The sequence below is a fragment of the Diceros bicornis genome, chromosome 9 (genome assembly GCF_020826845.1).
Source record: "Diceros bicornis minor isolate mBicDic1 chromosome 9, mDicBic1.mat.cur, whole genome shotgun sequence".
NCBI lineage: Eukaryota > Metazoa > Chordata > Mammalia > Perissodactyla > Rhinocerotidae > Diceros > Diceros bicornis.
In genome coordinates, this window is record NC_080748.1 from 33,327,966 (window position 1) to 33,344,714 (window position 16,749).

The following is a 16,749-nucleotide window of genomic DNA, read 5'->3' on the forward strand; positions in this document are numbered from 1 at the left end:
TGCTGTGTCCCTGGCACCTTGGTACCTAATTGCTGCTAAGAAAATGTTTAAAAGTGAATGAAGCAGTAAAAATCTAGCACTATCTGTATAATTTAAATGCTTCTCCCTTGGGCTTACTGAGGTCTAAAAATGAGAATAAACTAGATGATTTTGATGGGAAAGCTCAAAATGCCTTTACGTGCCTGATTAAATGGACCTTCCTAATGAGAGATTTGCCACAGGTTGTACAGAGCTAGTTTGTGTATCTTCCTGAAGTCATTTTTAAGGCCCTGAGATGTGCAAAAAGCTCAAGAGTACTGACAGGCTCCTCTACTCTTTTTTATTTTCTCAAATTAGCTACTTAACAGTTGTATTTTCCACTGTTGGGAAACCCATTCTGAAATTATGGAGACCTCTGCTTCTCCATGGAAACAGCCAAGACCAATTGCTGAGTCTACCCCTTTGGAGATCTACCAGTTCAGTAATGGCTGAGCTCTCCACCCTCAGTTCCTAGTGTTCCTTTTACCAAGCCTTTAGTTCCCTCCCAGAGGACAATAAAATAGTCTCCACTTTCTGGGTTTGTAGCAGTTTTCACTAGATTTTGAGTTGCAGCTATCCTACTTTCCATTCTCAGGAAATATCCCAGTTCCTTTAAAGGAGCTGCAAAGAGGCTTTAGTTGTTTATTTAGGAAGCTCCACCCAAATGAATCTGATCCAAAACTAGGGCCTAGAAACTACATTTTCTCAGGTGGCATGACTGATGCTTCTGATGCTCCTGGGATGGGCAGGGGCAGGAGTGGGGACTGGGAGGGGAGCAGTACTTGGGAGGATGATGACTAATATTTCCCATTTCTGCTGTCTGTCTAGCAATACTCAATAACCTGGTTGCCATCCAGAGGAAAAGTTTGGGAAAGCTTTATTTAACTGCCTTTATTTAACTGCCTACCTTGGCCCCACTTTTATAAAGAAAGCTAATGGCTTGTTAATATCAGCTACCACCCTGGATGGTTCTGAATACCCTCCTAAGGGAAAATACTCATGCGTGCGTGTGGATTTCTAATCTGATTTTAGAAATATATAGAGAAATCATACGAGCATTTGCCGCTTAGTTTTATGATCAAAATAGTTTTGAGAAAAGGTTTCCATGCCCAAAACATCCAAGTTACTCTGTCCTTCTGACTCCGTAACAGGCTGAGTTAAGGGCAGGAATCACCAGTGAATAATGCCTCCAAGTTACCTGATTTTTGAAAGAGTAGTACGTCATCGGTTAGTACTGGTAGCAATGTTGCAGGTTCTTATTTATCCCCATTTATCGATAATAGAACAACAGAATTTTTACACAAGTATACTGGCTATTCTCAGTTCTAGAAGATAAATTCATTCAACGTACATTTACTGTAAATGTATACTACATTTCCAATACTGAACCAGAACATATAAAGACTGTCTAAGGGCAGAGTTCCTTGGGTTGCAGACCTAAGATTGGGGCTGAGGGACAGTAAACAGTGAAGAGCAAGTACATGTACACAGAGAGATGCTAACATCACAGAGGCCACAAAAGCAGCCACTCCAGTCCTGCCCATTTCTGGTACCCCTAAATTTCCTCTTTCGGCACTTCATCTCCTAGGCCAAGAGTTATCAACCTCTCCTTCTCAACCCCCACACCCAAACTTTTCTGACTCATTCTTTTCATTCTATTGAAGACATTTAACTTCACATCACCCTCCCATGGGCATTTATAGGAGAAGCTGTGGGTTCCAGGAGATGTTGATAAGTCTCTGTCCAGTGGGGATATTAATATGAAAAATGTTGTTTTTCTCTATTTGCTGGGGCCATTGGGGTAGTTTACTCATAAGACTGCTCAAGCCCCTCTACTTTCTTAGATGCCCCCTTGCCCCATGGGAAACTCACTCATCAATGTCACCCTAAAGGCTGTAGTGCCACACAGCTCCCCATCTCAGCCCTGCCATACCCCCTGTGCTCAGGCCAGTGCAAAGCCAGATCAGTCTGCCTCCTAAGCAGGTGTCCAACCAAGGCAAGGAATGCTGCTTCGGCCTCTTGCAGCCCTCCTCCAGTCTCTGTGAGCCACTCTCTGGGAGTGCCCCCTCCCCTCCCTAGGGGAACTCTGTGTGGGAAAAGAAAAAGCTTCTCCCTAGGAGCACCCTCACCTTCTCACAAAGCCAGGGTTGACTACTCCTTCTCCTTCTTTTGCCCTCTTCCTTATGGGCGGCTGGGCGGGGGGGGGGGGGGGGGGGGGGGGCTGCCTACCATTTGTTGGAGGCTCTCTGAGGAAACCAGTGGACATAGTACCACTTGTCCCCAGCCTGGGACAGCAGGGAAAGCCCCACTCACCATCCTGAAAGAGAAGCCATTATCCACAAGAATTCTGCCCCTCTCTCCCACTTAAGAAATGCAAATGAAAGTGTTATTTTTTAAACACTTCTGTTCTAATTTATTTTTTAAGTAAATAATTCAAGAACTTCTCTATTTTAACTCTTATTAGTAACAGAATTGCTTACAATGCCACCTCTCCAGATCTGAGAATTTCAGACACAGGGTAGTAGTTGCCAGGTCTATAAAATTAAAAAGTATATTAACAAATAAAGTGGTATAGGAGGGGGACAAAACAATTCCACTTAAGTATATTACAAATGTCTATTTGCCACTGAAAGATATTACAATTACCTTCTCTCATCACCATTATTTTGTGAAAGAAGGACATTTTAGCAAAAAAGGAAGAACATAATCTCAGAATAAAATGGCAGTTCTTTATACCTCAGGAAAACAGGTCAATCTCTGAAAACTGAGGTTTTAGCTTTATGGAGAAGGGTAATAAATTGTTTCTGTCTTCCTCATTTCACTCTAAACCAATAAAAACCTCATAAAAGCAGAGTTCTGAAGACAGGTCTTTGAGAGTGCTTATCTAGATTCTTCTGTTCTCTGTCCTCAGCCTAAGGATGAACTGGGAACTTTCCTTCAAAAACTGATCCCACCCATCCCACAGGAGATCAGGGGGCCGTGAGAGCCTATGCCAGATCAATGCAAGGTCCCTGCAGTTCACAGGGTGACCTCGTGCAAGAATGATGTGCTCGTCTAGTGCTCACCCTGACTGCATTTCATATAAGTGTGGGTCTCCCCTTTGACCTTTGTCTCTCAAGCACCAAAGCTTCACAATAAACAGCACATGAGGGCTCATCCTCAGATTTAATTCATCTTGAAACCTGTTTAAAAGAGAACCAAAAAATGTCGGTCTGAACACAGTGTCTTAACAAATAGCAGCATTCAGTCAATGGAGTCAGCGTCCTCATTTTCACTATTTTGATCCTGGATTAGGAGCAGGGAGGGTAGGGAGGTAATGCCTTTCCTTCAGCCCTTACACCAACATCCAGCTTTTCATTTGTCACTACCATGTTGACAGCTGATTTTCACGATGGAAAAGCCTTCTGATTTATAATCAGACTCCAGCCAAACCATCCATTCCTGGACCTTTTAAAATGATCTTGTACATTACAGCAGCGAAAAAGGGAGAACAAGCTGGCTCCCTTTAAACAACAACAACAACCAGGGGAAAAAGCAAACGTTCCAGGGAGGATTTGTGCTTCCTTCAGTGGCAGTTAGGAGAAATATGGATTAAACACTTTTCATAACTAGCAGCTATAATTATCAGGGAAATGTGAGACTGTGTGATTTCTGACACAGCTGTATGAGCCGTTTTCATACTGCCAAGTCCACTGAGAAACAGAAAAGAGAGAATTTTATCCTTCCAATAACTACAATTTTATATTGGTAAATCAAGCACAAAATTAGCAGTTGAAATGCTTCCAGGAGTCTTTGTTTAGAAATACCTTTATTCATCTACATATTATCTCAGAGTCTAGCTTTTCTAACTCTATCATTCCAGGAGATAGAGTATTCTGTTTACTATTACTGTCTTCAAAACGTGCTGTTATTGAAAGCTCGTTGAGTGCTGTTAGGAATGGCAAGACCATAACTTAGCCTGACAAACATGTCATCAGGGTTAGATGACACTATTTGAGACTCTTGTTTGCCTCTCAATAACGTCCACTGTTTGTCTTTTTAATTCAGGCATCATATCGACGTTTCTTCACGTCCATCCTTTCGGAGCCAATATAGAGTATCTTTGGTCATACATGCAGCAGCTGGACTCCAAGGTAAATTCTTTTTCTCGAGTGGGCTTGCATGGCTGAAATTTAGCATGGTGATTGCTGGCTGCAGGTGGACTCTGCGTGAGCTGCATGAGGGTGAGAATAGCGTATGGAGCTTTATCGGTCCTTCTCCTTCATAAGGACCTCTGTTTTTGGCAGATTGTTGTCTTCTTTTCACTTGCTTTTGTCTTGTAGAAAGAAAAGCAGTTATCTAAAATGACAATGACTTTCAGCAGAGGCCAAGTTACTTTGAAAAGCATATGAGGGATTTAAAATTGCAGGTTGGCCTGCAAGTTCCCAAAACAAGGGAGAAATCAGGTCAGGGTGGCTAATGGGGCATTATCCTTACACCATATTCTCACAGGATTCTGTGTTAAGGACTTCACACAATAGAGGAAAAATCACCTCAAATAACATAAAGATCTGATATGACTCTCAAGAAAACTGTGTTAGTGGTTGTTTTTCAGCATTATTCTCTAAATGGAAAAAATGACTGCAGATTTCTTCTCAGCTGTGCCCCTCAAGGGTCACAGTCAGAGTCAGGACATCACTCCTCATTTCTCTGAGGCTCAGTTTTTCTCATCTGCTAATTAGCTATACTCCTAGCCCATTGCAGTGTTTGTGTGCCCAAGGAGAAGGGATAAAAAGAGCTCAATTTATGTATTGAATCCTAGTGAACAACACAAGGGGCCCCTGTCGAAATAAAGTGGTATCACTAACCAGTACTGCCTGGGGAAGCCTGGAAGGGGATGGACACAGAAGCAAAACAGAGAAGCTAGGCCTGTCCCTGAGTAGCTGGCTAAATGTCCTGCTGGAAAGGAGATGGAAATAAGAAGCTCTTCCGTAGAGCACAGCAAAGTACATGAACTTGTAGGACCAGGCCCACAGCCTGCAGTTCTGTGACCTGAAGGCACATATACAAGTCATTCTAGATTTTCAGTGGTCAGTAGTGATGAAACTACTACACCATGTTCTTGTTTTGATTCAAATGATTTTACCAATTCATGACCACAGCTGCTTAACCTTTCTAATGGGTCTTAAACATCCCCTTTGAGAGAAATCATCTGGAACAAAAGTATTCCTCAGTCATAGAGATTCATGCCCTTTCATTCCCTCACAGCTGGTGATCAGGTAGACCAAAACAGAATGAAAGAGAATGAGGAGTTTAGAAGATTTCATGTTATTGTTCAGAATCATGTTATTGTTATTGTCTTCTCTATGGCCTCCCCTCACATGGATAGGGAGGTAATAGAAAATGCTCATGTTAAGGCAGATGAAATGAGAAGGACAAGCTATACAGTGTTACTTTGTGGAAATAAAGCTTTGAAGGGCTACTTTGTCATTTTTCCCTTACCAATATCCTTCTTCCTTAATATTCCACTCCTTTGCCTGGAAGATTAAACCAAACACTGCTTGCACCAATGGGCTTGGCATAGAATAAGCCCTCAAGAAATTATTCCTGGGGCCGGCCCGGTGGTGCAAGCAGTTAAGTGTGCACGCTCCGCTGCAGTGGCCCGGGGTTCACCGGTTCGGATCCCCGGCGTGTACTGACGCACCACTTGTCAAGCCATGCTGTGGCGGCATCCCAGATAAAGTGGCGGAAGATGGGCGTGGATGTTAGCCCACGGCCAGTCTTCCTTAGCAAAAAGAGGAGTATTGGCAGATGTTAGCTCTGGGCCGATCTTCCTCACAAAAAAAAAAAGAAAAAGAAAGAAATTATTCCTACTGTTGCTGTTATTCTTCCCTCGTATTGCTGACATGTCTTTCCTTTCCTGTGTGGTAATCCCAAGTGGGAAGGCTTTGTTGAGAAGCAGATGTTGTTTTACTATGAGCTAAAATGGCCAAAGAATCCACTTGTTATTTATCTAAGAATTTCAGGGCTCATGTCTCCTCTATTGCATCAGTGCAGGTCGATGATCTGTACATCTGTGAAATGCGTGTGTGTGTTGTCACATGTGTGTGCATGCATGTGCATATAAAATCACCTGGGGGGTTAAAAATAATGAATTATTTTGGTGTGGTAGAAGCTCTTGTTCGGTTCTTACTCTCAAGACAGAGTGTCCATCATCCATTTACTCAGGTGAGATTTGTGTGGTCTCCCTCAGTAGTCTCTGAGGAGAGAAATCACACCTGGTTCTGGTCATTAGATGATGGGCCTTTCTGGAAGGGATTCAGTCAAGGAGAATTCCATTTCACCTCAGACTGGTACTTTTATTTTAGAAGATAATGAAGAAAGTATTTCCCTCATAGAGGAAATACACAGGGTCTCCCCCAGACAGCCCTCCGTCTCCTGAATGAAATGCTCAGTAGAGCTGTCAAATTTTTTCCTCATGCCTGTGGTAAAACATATATCAAACAAGTGCTCTGACTTAAACTCCTGGGTGCCAGGGATGGGACTGAATATTCTTTCTATTGCAGTGAGACTGAAAAGATATTTAGACTTGCTAATCCAGAGAGCAAATTATTGCTATATACTGGAATTCCATATCCTCCGGGCGTGAAGCAGAAAAACAAAATAATGAGAGGTTTGCCCTTTAGGCGTCCACCAGGGCCTTGTCCTTGCGTCAGCTGCCCAAGGCTCAGAATGCTGGAGCCGGGCCAGCCCGCTGATGCTGAGGCTCGCCAGTGCAGCGGCCTCGTGTGCCTGCCTCTGGTTAGTCAGAAGGAACTGAGTGTCACTCGGCCCCCCACGGAGTTTTGGTTAACATTGCATTAAGGTAGTGGGTTCTGCCTGGCCTCCACCACACAGGGGGTTTGCTGAGTCTAGTAGGATGGCTTTTTAAAAATTCCACTTAGAACAACACAGTTCCTTGAGACTGGACAGCATCACCATTACCACAGTTGTTGTGAGATAATGTTTAGATTCTGCCCACCTCAGTGCTGATGAGAGCAAGGAAAGCAGGCTCAGTCTGGCCTTAATAGAGCTGTGTTTATTAGGATTTTCCCAAAGGCCATATATGAGGATAAGAAGAATTAGAAATGGAAGAGAGAAGGGAATTAATTTAAATTATGCCGGGCATGCAAATTGCACATGGCTTCCTAAAATTGTGTAGCTCAATAATAGGCCATTTTCCAGTTAAATATTACTCCTGCTCTTGATAATGATATTTGCATATTTTTCTCTTCGTGGCCTCTTCTAAACCACTCACTCTCATTCACTCAGCTCTGTTGTATCGGAAACATAGGACCAAGTCAGAGAGATTCATTCAGAGGAGGATAGGGCAAGGGCAGTAGGGGGAGATGGTTTCCTGAAGCTTTGCTGAATCAAAAATCATGTCCTGGGCGCAGGCCAGTAAGCTCTTCAAAAGGAGCAACACTATGTTGAAAATGGTTTCTGATCAATACATACACTCTCCCACACCAGCCCAGAGCCCTTAATTCCACATGCTGATCCTAAGCAGCAAAGAAGTCACATTTGAGTTGAGCATTAGCTGATGAGTATTTCCTATCTTACTGTCAAGAAGATGGACTCCTCTGCTCTTCCCCTAATTTATGAATTCTTGAGGAGACTAAGACCCAGTTATCCAAGTGTGTCTGGCTGCCCCCTCTACATACCTGCAGCCTCTTCCCAAGGCCCACTAAATGGAAGATTTGATTCTAAAAACCAGACTCAGCATAATGTAGCCGTAGATGCTGGAGGATTTAGAAAGACCTGCCATTTTGGCATGATAACACTGTTCGGTGACAAGCTTGGGTGCTCATGGACAACATACATACATTTCCCACCAGAAGAGCAAACCATTTGCATTTCTGTACTAAAATCATACCTCTGGAAACACAAAATTAAAATATCTTTCCAGTTCCAAGGAGATTTAAATCAGCCTTACTTGTAAAGCATTCTTTGCCAGACTATAGCTAGGCGGTAAGGGTGGATAAAATGTTCCCACTGGCGTTTGTAAGATTGCCTACCTGAATAATCTTTAATATTATGTATATTCTGGTGTTCCCCTAAATAGCCACCTGTCACAGTATATTAATGAGGGAATGAGTTTTCTGTTGCTTAGGCAGGGTATAATGAATGCATTTTTTAGATATCACAGCACCTCTGGAAAGCATGTGACGTGAAGTATTGGAGGTAACAGTACCTCCATTTGGCTACATAAAGAATAAAAAGGAGTTGCTCACCCACAGCAAGAGAAATTGACAAGGTTACCAGGGACCCAGTGGATGCTCAGATAATTCACTGCTTTTCACGTACCCAGCACTGTCCTGGGGACTAGGAGAGGGGGGAATGGTTAGGGCACAAAAGAAATCTGAAAAAGAACCTTGCTCTCAAAAAGCTTGTAGTCTAGTTGAGGAAATGGTATAATATCTATGAACTAACTTGAGAATCAGACATGAACTAATGAAGTGCTAAACTGGGCAGGCAGATATTTAGTGAAACAGATGTTGGAGAAGGGCAAAATACATAAGAGTCGTGATTAACAGGAGGTATCCTTGAGTCCATGCTTGTTCTTTTGGCTTCCCTGTGGGGTACTTTAGCGATCATTGCCACATTTCTCGCTGTATCTTCCTTCTCCTCTTCCTTCCTTCTCTCATTTTCCATCCAGATCCTTTCTTTTCTCCTTCTAATTCTTTCCTTCTATTTATCTTCTTCCTTCTTTCCTTTTCTTTTCCTCCTCCCTCCTACCCTTCCTCCCTGTTCCTCTTCCTTCCAGTTCTTTCCTTCTCTTTTCCTAATTCCCCACTTGTTTATCTTCTTTCCTTATTCCTCCCATACTTCCTCCTTTGTGTCCTCCTTCACTCCCTCCCTTCCTTTCTCTCCCCACCCACATTCTGTATTTCTCTCTGCAAATGTTTATTGCAAGGTGCCTGTGTGTGACACCGTGCTTTGCCCAGGGATATGAAGAATGAACAAGATTTAAGTGTGCACTGAAATTTAACAGTCAGTTTATCCTATGGAAGGAAATCTGGTTTTGCAATTGGCTTCTCTGACTCTCCAGCCTCGACAAAGCCTACACCAGTGTCTTTTCAGTGCCTGACACAAGAACCCCTCATCACTCAGCTTCCCTCACCTGACTGATATGGGACATGGAGCCAACCATCCCCATAATAAAATTGATTTATGTCTACTTGGGTCAATTTATACATGTGCTTAGAGGCCTGGCAAAGAGGCAGGGAGCTTGGACTAGAGTCAGCACATCAGAAAATAAATCAAGCAGAACTTACAAATTACCTCTGCAGTGTTACCACCACACAAGCCCCTTGGTTACACCAAGCCTTTATTCCTTCTCATCTTTTCTTTCCTTTTTTTTTTTTTTTAATTAGAGCAAATCAATCCTTTCTAAAAGAATAAATGTTAGACTTAGAAAATTTTAAACAAAACAGGGGTGGGGGGATCCACTGACAACATCAAGACTGAAAATACACAGACCACCAATTTCTTGGAACAAAAGCCAGCAGGATAAGAGTGATAAAAGCATCATATTTATGACAATCTTGCCCACTTTCTAGAGCAACAAATACATAGTATATGGGAAAATGAGATTTCATTGTCACGGCACGTGTCTCTACCTATATGATAATGCCACACAGAACTCTCTTAACCGCATGTATTGGATTCTCCTCATAGTATTTTTGTGAGAGAGGGAATGCAGTGCTGTGAAAGCAGGGGTGGATTCGGCATCAGAAGCCCTGCACCAAGTTCTAGCCTCTCCACGCACCAGCTGGGCAAGCAGCAGCCATGCCCTGGCCCCCGGTGTTCCATCTGTGACAAACAGAAGCTTAGAGAGAATCCCTGACCTCGGAAGGGGTTTGGGGAAGGGAATCCTGCACAACTGATGAGGAAATGAGTAAATCTCACTCTGAGCTCCGTCAGCGAGGTCTGGGTGCTTTGTTTTACGTGATGACGCCATGAGTTGTTCAGTTCTCAAGACTGAGAAATTACTGGTAGGAAGATAAAGGCTCTCAGCTAAATTCTAGAGCATTTCCCTAAAGGTGTTTATATCTCATGCCAGGAGAAAGATCAGGGAGAAACTGCTTTCAGGTTACTTGGATGGTTTTTAAACCTTTTCCCAACCCGACAAAATAACCTGTATGACATATTACACTTTGGGATTTTCAAGACAAATTCAAGAGAAAATTCAATTTGTCCTTCTTTTTCACCCTATGGCCCAAGAATTTTTACTTTACAAATATCTTCCTTTACTTTAATTCTGTTTTCTTCTCCTCCTCATAAATAATTTGTCAGATCTTGTAATTTTGCCTTCATCCTCTGGGTTGAAGTTGGGTTTTATGGGTTGTTGTGTGTATTAAATGACTTAATATATGAAAAATATTCAGAACAGTGTCTGGCACACAGTAAGTGCTAGTAAGTGTTGGTTGCCATTTGTTTTGTGTTTTCAAGTGCACAAAAGACCTATCACACTCTCTCAGTTTGAGATCTTTGCAAAAACCTAGTGGACATGTTACCACACAAAATGGGGGTTCTCTGCCCAACGTGCATTAAAAAACCCCAATTATTATGACATCAGCTTTTGAGGAAAGAAGAGGCTTTATTGCGAGGTCAACCAGCAAGGAGACAGGAGGCAAGGCTCTCAAATCTGTCTCCCTCCATCCAGGGCTTGGGGCAAAATTTATGGGATGAAGGGCAGGGCAGTCTGAATGGTGGAGATAGATGATTGGAGGTAAGGAGAAGTGAGGTAATTGATAATCTGTGCAAATCTAGTCAAGCTTCATGCCTCTTCATATGATGCATGTTCACAAAATGGGGGCATTACCATGATCCGAGGGTGGAGTTTTCAGCCCCGACATCAAAAGGGTCACCTATCTGGCATTTGCGCAGGCCCAGTTGATGGACTGGTGGTCACAACCAGCCTGAACTGGACAAGGGGTTACTCTCAGTTCCTGATAACACAACTCTTAATTACTCTGTTGATAAGATGGAGTCAGTTCAAATTGGTCCTCCAGTGAGCCTGTGGTAACAGACAGATGAATTTTAAATGGCTTGCCCAAAGACCAGTGCTAACATAGGGTGGGGCCCGCACTCAAATCCAGGTACTCAGAGCATTCAGTGAGTTTTTTCCCAGTTCCTTTGTCCTGCAAATGAGAACACAACCAAAGAGATTAAGTGATTTAGACAAGGCAGTGAAACTGGTTAATGATCATGCCATGACTAGAATCCAGATCTTTTGCCTCTACATTTCTTTCTTCCTGCAGGTGAGGGGTTTGTTTGCTTGTTTAATGAGCTTTCTGATTCAATGCATGTAAAGCACTTACTCTGTGCCTGGCCCACAGTGATGACTCAGGAAGTGGTAGCTATGTCTCTCCTGCTGCATGCCACCTTCGGCTTCCTTTGAGGTTGAAGTCTAGGTTCAGATCAAAACACACCATGGAAAACAAGATTCCCCATGATTGGCTTGCTGTTTTGGTGAATGGTTCATATAGGGTGCTCAAGCATTAGCATATGAATGTGTACAAGCTGGTCAAGTTGGGAATTTTCAGTTTTATGCTGTTGGTGTGATATCACCCTAAAGTAGCATTCATCACAGGGGAGCCTGCTCTTCTGTACACGGACCCCTCCCCCCTGGTCCCCACCCATGAGCAGAGAAGCAGTGACCACGAGGATTATTTCTGGGTCTCACTCCAGAATCCCCCACCCCCTGTGGTGGTTGGCACCAGTGGTAAGAACAAGGCCAGGGAGCCTGGATCTGCACCCCAGCTCCACACTTTCTGCCTGGGTTACCCTGCACGAGGTACCTAATCTCTCTGGACCTCAGTTCCCTCATTTGTAAATTATTCCCTCTCTTATGAGAGTCTGGTGAGAATTAAAGCAAGTGTTTTCAGAAGAGTCTGGCAACGAAAAGGTTCTTGGGGATTGTGAGTTGTTACACTTTTTACGACCAGCTGTGGGGCTGCTGGCTTGGGATTGCCTGAGCTGACCCCAGCTGCCCTCCTACATAGGCATTATCTTTAGATCAGATCTTTATTTGACCCTCAAGAATTCAGCTTTCTCTCTCCTTCCTAATGAAAGCACAAGGCTTCTTCCCTACCTTTCCAAGGGAGGTGATAGTTATGCTAGAAACAAGCTTGTGGTGGGCTGGCTGCTAGCTCAATCTGTCACCTCCTCTACGGCCTCTGCTTGATCTGGGAAAGGACTGCTCATCCCAGGGGTGTCAGTTGAATTTGACTGTGGATTGGAGCCTAACGTGGATTACCTGTGCTGTCTTCATCCAAAAGAAAGAAGGGAGCTTGTTAAGAGGATAACTTGGCCTCATAAAGCTTAAGGAAAACTGCCTTCTGGACCAACTAAAAACTGGGTTTGACCACATACCTCCCCGTACTTGTTTCCTTTGGTTTATGAGCACAGAGCTTGACCCACCTGCCACAAAAGGCTTGATATTACTGTGTTGTATTCTACCAGCGTTGATATATGGGTGTATATAGAAAGTGGACTCGTGCCAGGCACTGTGTTACATTTTACATGTAATCCTCACAACTACATTGAGAGAGACATCATTATTTCTGTTATACACGTGAAGAAACTGAGAATTTTAGCTATTAAATGACCCGCCCAAAGTCACATAGCTTGCCTGAGGCAAAGCCCAGATTAAAAACCATTCTTGGGGCCAGCCCGGTGGCGCAAGCGGTTAAGTGCGCACGTTCCGCTGCGGCGGCCCGGGGTTCGCCGGTTCGGATCCCGGGTGCGCACCGACGCACCGCTTGTTAAGCCATGCTGTGGCGGCGTCCCATATAAAGTAGAGGAAGATGGGCATGGATGTTAGCCCAGGGCCAGTCTTCCTCAGCAAAAAAGGGGAGGATTGGCACTGGATGTTAGCTCAGGGCTGGTCCTCCTCACAAAAAAAAAAAAAAAAAAAAAACATTCTTAACCCAAATATGCCTGAGCATAAGAATTACCTGGAGTGATTGTTAAAAATAGATTATCTGGGGCCGGCCCCGTGGCTTAGTGGTTAAGTGCGCGCGCTCCGCTAGTGGTGGCCCGGGTTCGGATCCCGGGCGCGCACCGACGCACCGCTTCTCTGGCCATGCTGAGGCTGCGTCCCACATACAGCAACTAGAAGGATGTGCAACTATGACATACAACTATCCAGTGTGACTTTGGGGGAAAAATAAAGGAGGAAGATTGGCAATAGATGTTGCTCAGAGCCAGTCTTCCTCAGCAAAAAGAGGATTGGCATGGATGTTAGCTCAGGGGTGATCTTCCTCACAAAAAAAAAAAAAAATAGATTATCTGGGCTACCCCCTAGATTGGCAGAATCAGCGTCTTCGGAGAAGAGGCTAGAGAATCTGTTTTTTTAACAAGTACCCCAGATGATTGATATTTAAAAGAACGCTACACCCCTGGTTCTTCACCCGCAGCTGCTGACAATCATCGGGAGCATACCAATGCCCAGGTCCCAACCCACATGCAGTGGGTCCTTCCCTAGTTCTGTCTTTGATAAGACACTTCTGGAGTTCACTCAGTTTTCTCAGCTATAAGATGGAGATAAATCATAAGATTTGCTCCACACATCTCATCAGACTGTTGTAGGAATGAAAAGAGGATGCTGGTGAAGGTGCTTTGCACAGTGCTCATTGAAAGAAAATGTACTTTTCAAAATCACTATGAACCTTTTAATAATATGTTTAATAGGCTTTTGTGGGTTGACCTGGAGTCTAATAATCCGTTTAACATGGTTTTATGGGAAAAGGCATTCAGATTTCAAAATAATTCACACAGAAATTTTAGAATACAATTGATTTCAACTTTCAGGGCTGCCTCTATTTAAAGTTTTGTATTGTATGCCCAGGAATATTGAATTTATCATGTGAAATTTTTTCCATGTGTATATTGAATGAACAGTGGTTTGACTTCCTGGTCTGTTTGGTCTCTCTTTAAAATGAGTCTTAATATTGTTAAATGGAAAGTATATAGTGTAAAATATATCTATACAGTGATTGTACCATGAAAAATAGTAATAAGTCTGAGTCATTGAACATTTCTATGTGCCCAAATCTGTGCTAAGCCAATAGTCTTCCCACATCCTTATTAAATGTTGTTATTCCCACTTGCTGAGGCATAGAGAGACTAATTATCTTAGTAGGAGTCATTTAGCTCATAACAATAGTAGATACAAGATTCAAACAGAAATGCCAGATCCCAATTCCACAGTCTTAGTCGCTTTGCTGTGTGAGATCCCCATGAACACACATGGATTAGGATGCAAACACAGGAAAACAGGAGCAATGGCTGTGTTAGAGCAGAAGGATTGTGGTTGATTTGTTCTTTATTTATGATAAAATGAATCATTGGTATAAAAATTTATGCAATAAAGAAAAATCGGGAGAAGAAAAAAGTTGCATTAAAAAATCTACCTGGATTTTACAACTGGACGTTGAGACTTCTATTGCTATAGGTTTTGGGTTTTGTTTCTCTTGCTAAACCTTTATGATCCTCTGGTCCCTGTGAAAGTTAAAGGAAGAGAAAGAAGTTAGGGTGGCAAGAAATCCACCCACATGCCCTCTGGCCCTCACTGAGTTAGATAAAAATGCTGCCCTTTGTAGAAGAGGATGAAGGCAGCAGGCGCCTTCCAGGAGTGATAATGAATTTGCTCTGAGCCCACTTAAATCCCATTCCCATCTCCTTTTATATTAAGGAAGGGCTGTTCCGGCATGGCGTGACAGTAAGGTAGGCATCCACATGAAGGGTGAACCTGGAACTCTCCGCCCATTGTTTCATGCCGCACCCCGCCAGCTGCTCGGGAGGAGGATAATCACGTTCAGCACTTTACTTGTGCTCCTTTTATAAGGACACTACTTGACAGCCAAGTAGAAAACTACATGTTGTTTGTCTCACTGGAAAGCACATCCCTACCCAACCCTTGCCTCCTTTAAGATGAGTTCCTTTCCCAAAAGTGACTTTTCTTCCTTTCTAACAGATATCTGCAAACGAAATCGAAATGCTTTTGATGAGGCTGCCACGCATGTTTAAACAGGAATTCACAGGCGTGGGAGCAACGCTGGAGAAAAGGTGGAAGTTGTGTGCCTTTGAAGGAATTAAAACTACCTAACTGTGAAGAGCAAAGAGATCTCTGGAAAAGAAACCGCCTGAACCCTGCCAGGGCTGTGCAGCGTGAGCGCAGGAGGTGTGGGGTTGGTCCAGTGCAGGACCTCTGCAGAGCCAACAGAGCCTGACTTTAGTTACATCCGTGGCGTTCTCTTGTGAGTGGAAATGTAATTGTGTACCAGTTCCTTAAAACAAACAAAGCTTCATACTGTGACAGATCTGTTTCCTATGAAAACCAAACAATGATTCCATAGTCATAATGATGGCAAAATCTTAAAATATGCTACATTTGAGAACAGCTCACCAAGCAAAATATTTAAAATTAATGATGGTGTAGCAATGGTTGTTGCTAGGCTACAGAATTGTATATGTAATGTATAGCTGAAATCATTCAATGACATTTTCCTGCAAGTCTTGCTGTTTTAGTAAAAAAAACAAAAGTAATTTTACAGTGAGGAAAAAAATCATACCAAAAGAAAACTTGAATATGTGTCTGAACAGTTATTGTATTTTGTAAATTAAGTTATATGCTGTTCCAGGGACTTTTGCCTTATTGAAGAGGCAGAAAATGTGATTGGACTCCTTGAGAATGCTTTATCAAGAATATTATTTTTCTAATGTACCAATTCTCCATCGTAAGTTCTTTTAACATGGACTGTGTAACAATTTTCATAAAATGTAAATAAAGGAAAAACTAGTGCTACTGTCTTGTATTTGGTATGTAATATTCAGGTTTATGCATCAAAATAAACATCCAGTAAATATTCCTGTTACAAATTTTATAGCAAAGAAATTAATTTTTTTCAATAAATATGACTTCTACCATATTGGTTTTGCAAATTATTCTTTTATATATTTTAATTCTTCCTTAAGAAACCTTTTCCACATTATTCAGTCCCATCTCATATCCCATCATTTTTAAATGACTAAATGCATGAGTGACATTGAAACAAAACATTATTTTAAATAGGAATATATAAAAATTGCAGAGTGGAAAGTACTAAGAAAAAGAGATCTACAGCATTAGAGTATATATTGTTTGAAAATACCAAGATACAGTATCCAAATAAAATCAACATAAATGTTATCTTTGTTTTCTGTCCTCAAGGACAGACACAAAGTAGCCATTTAGTTAATATTATTAATTTCTGGATTTATTTATTTGTATGTTTGCTGGAAAACATACAAGTTAGAAAAAGAACTAAATCAACACTTGGACCAACAATTTAGACAGAATTTGGGCTTCCTTTCTTTCTGTTAATTATAAGTAGGCTAGAGCTTTAAATTGTATCTTCTTCCTGCCTTCTTACATAAGAATCACAAAAAAGACAAGTATTCAAGATATTAATTTTCAATGAAACATTTTTTAGGAAGACAGCTGACAGTGAATGTTCTTTGAAATTCTGAAAAGATGTTCATAATTTCCTACTGGACATTATTGTCCTCAGGATATTTTTATTGAGCCCTGATAAATTAAGGTACTTATTCATACCTCCCATAAATATCTACACAAATGTTATGTTCAGAATCAGTCCTAACACTGAATATGGAGATAAATAAGAAAAGACCCTCTCCTTAATAAGCTCAGAGTTCAATGGG

General features: G+C 42.2%; 1 protein-coding gene across 1 annotated transcript in view; it reads left to right on the plus strand.

Annotated features, from left to right (window-relative positions):
- Positions 1–15,970, plus strand: part of ENOX1 (ecto-NOX disulfide-thiol exchanger 1) — a 259,199-nt gene extending 243,229 nt beyond the window's left edge. The window contains exons 14-15 of the mRNA XM_058548228.1: positions 4,066–4,151; positions 15,023–15,970. Of these exons, the coding sequence (XP_058404211.1) occupies positions 4,066–4,151; positions 15,023–15,154 (218 nt within the window). The 3' untranslated portion in view covers positions 15,155–15,970. The remainder of the gene's footprint in view (positions 1–4,065; positions 4,152–15,022) is intronic.
- Positions 15,971–16,749: the final 779 nt, after the last annotated feature.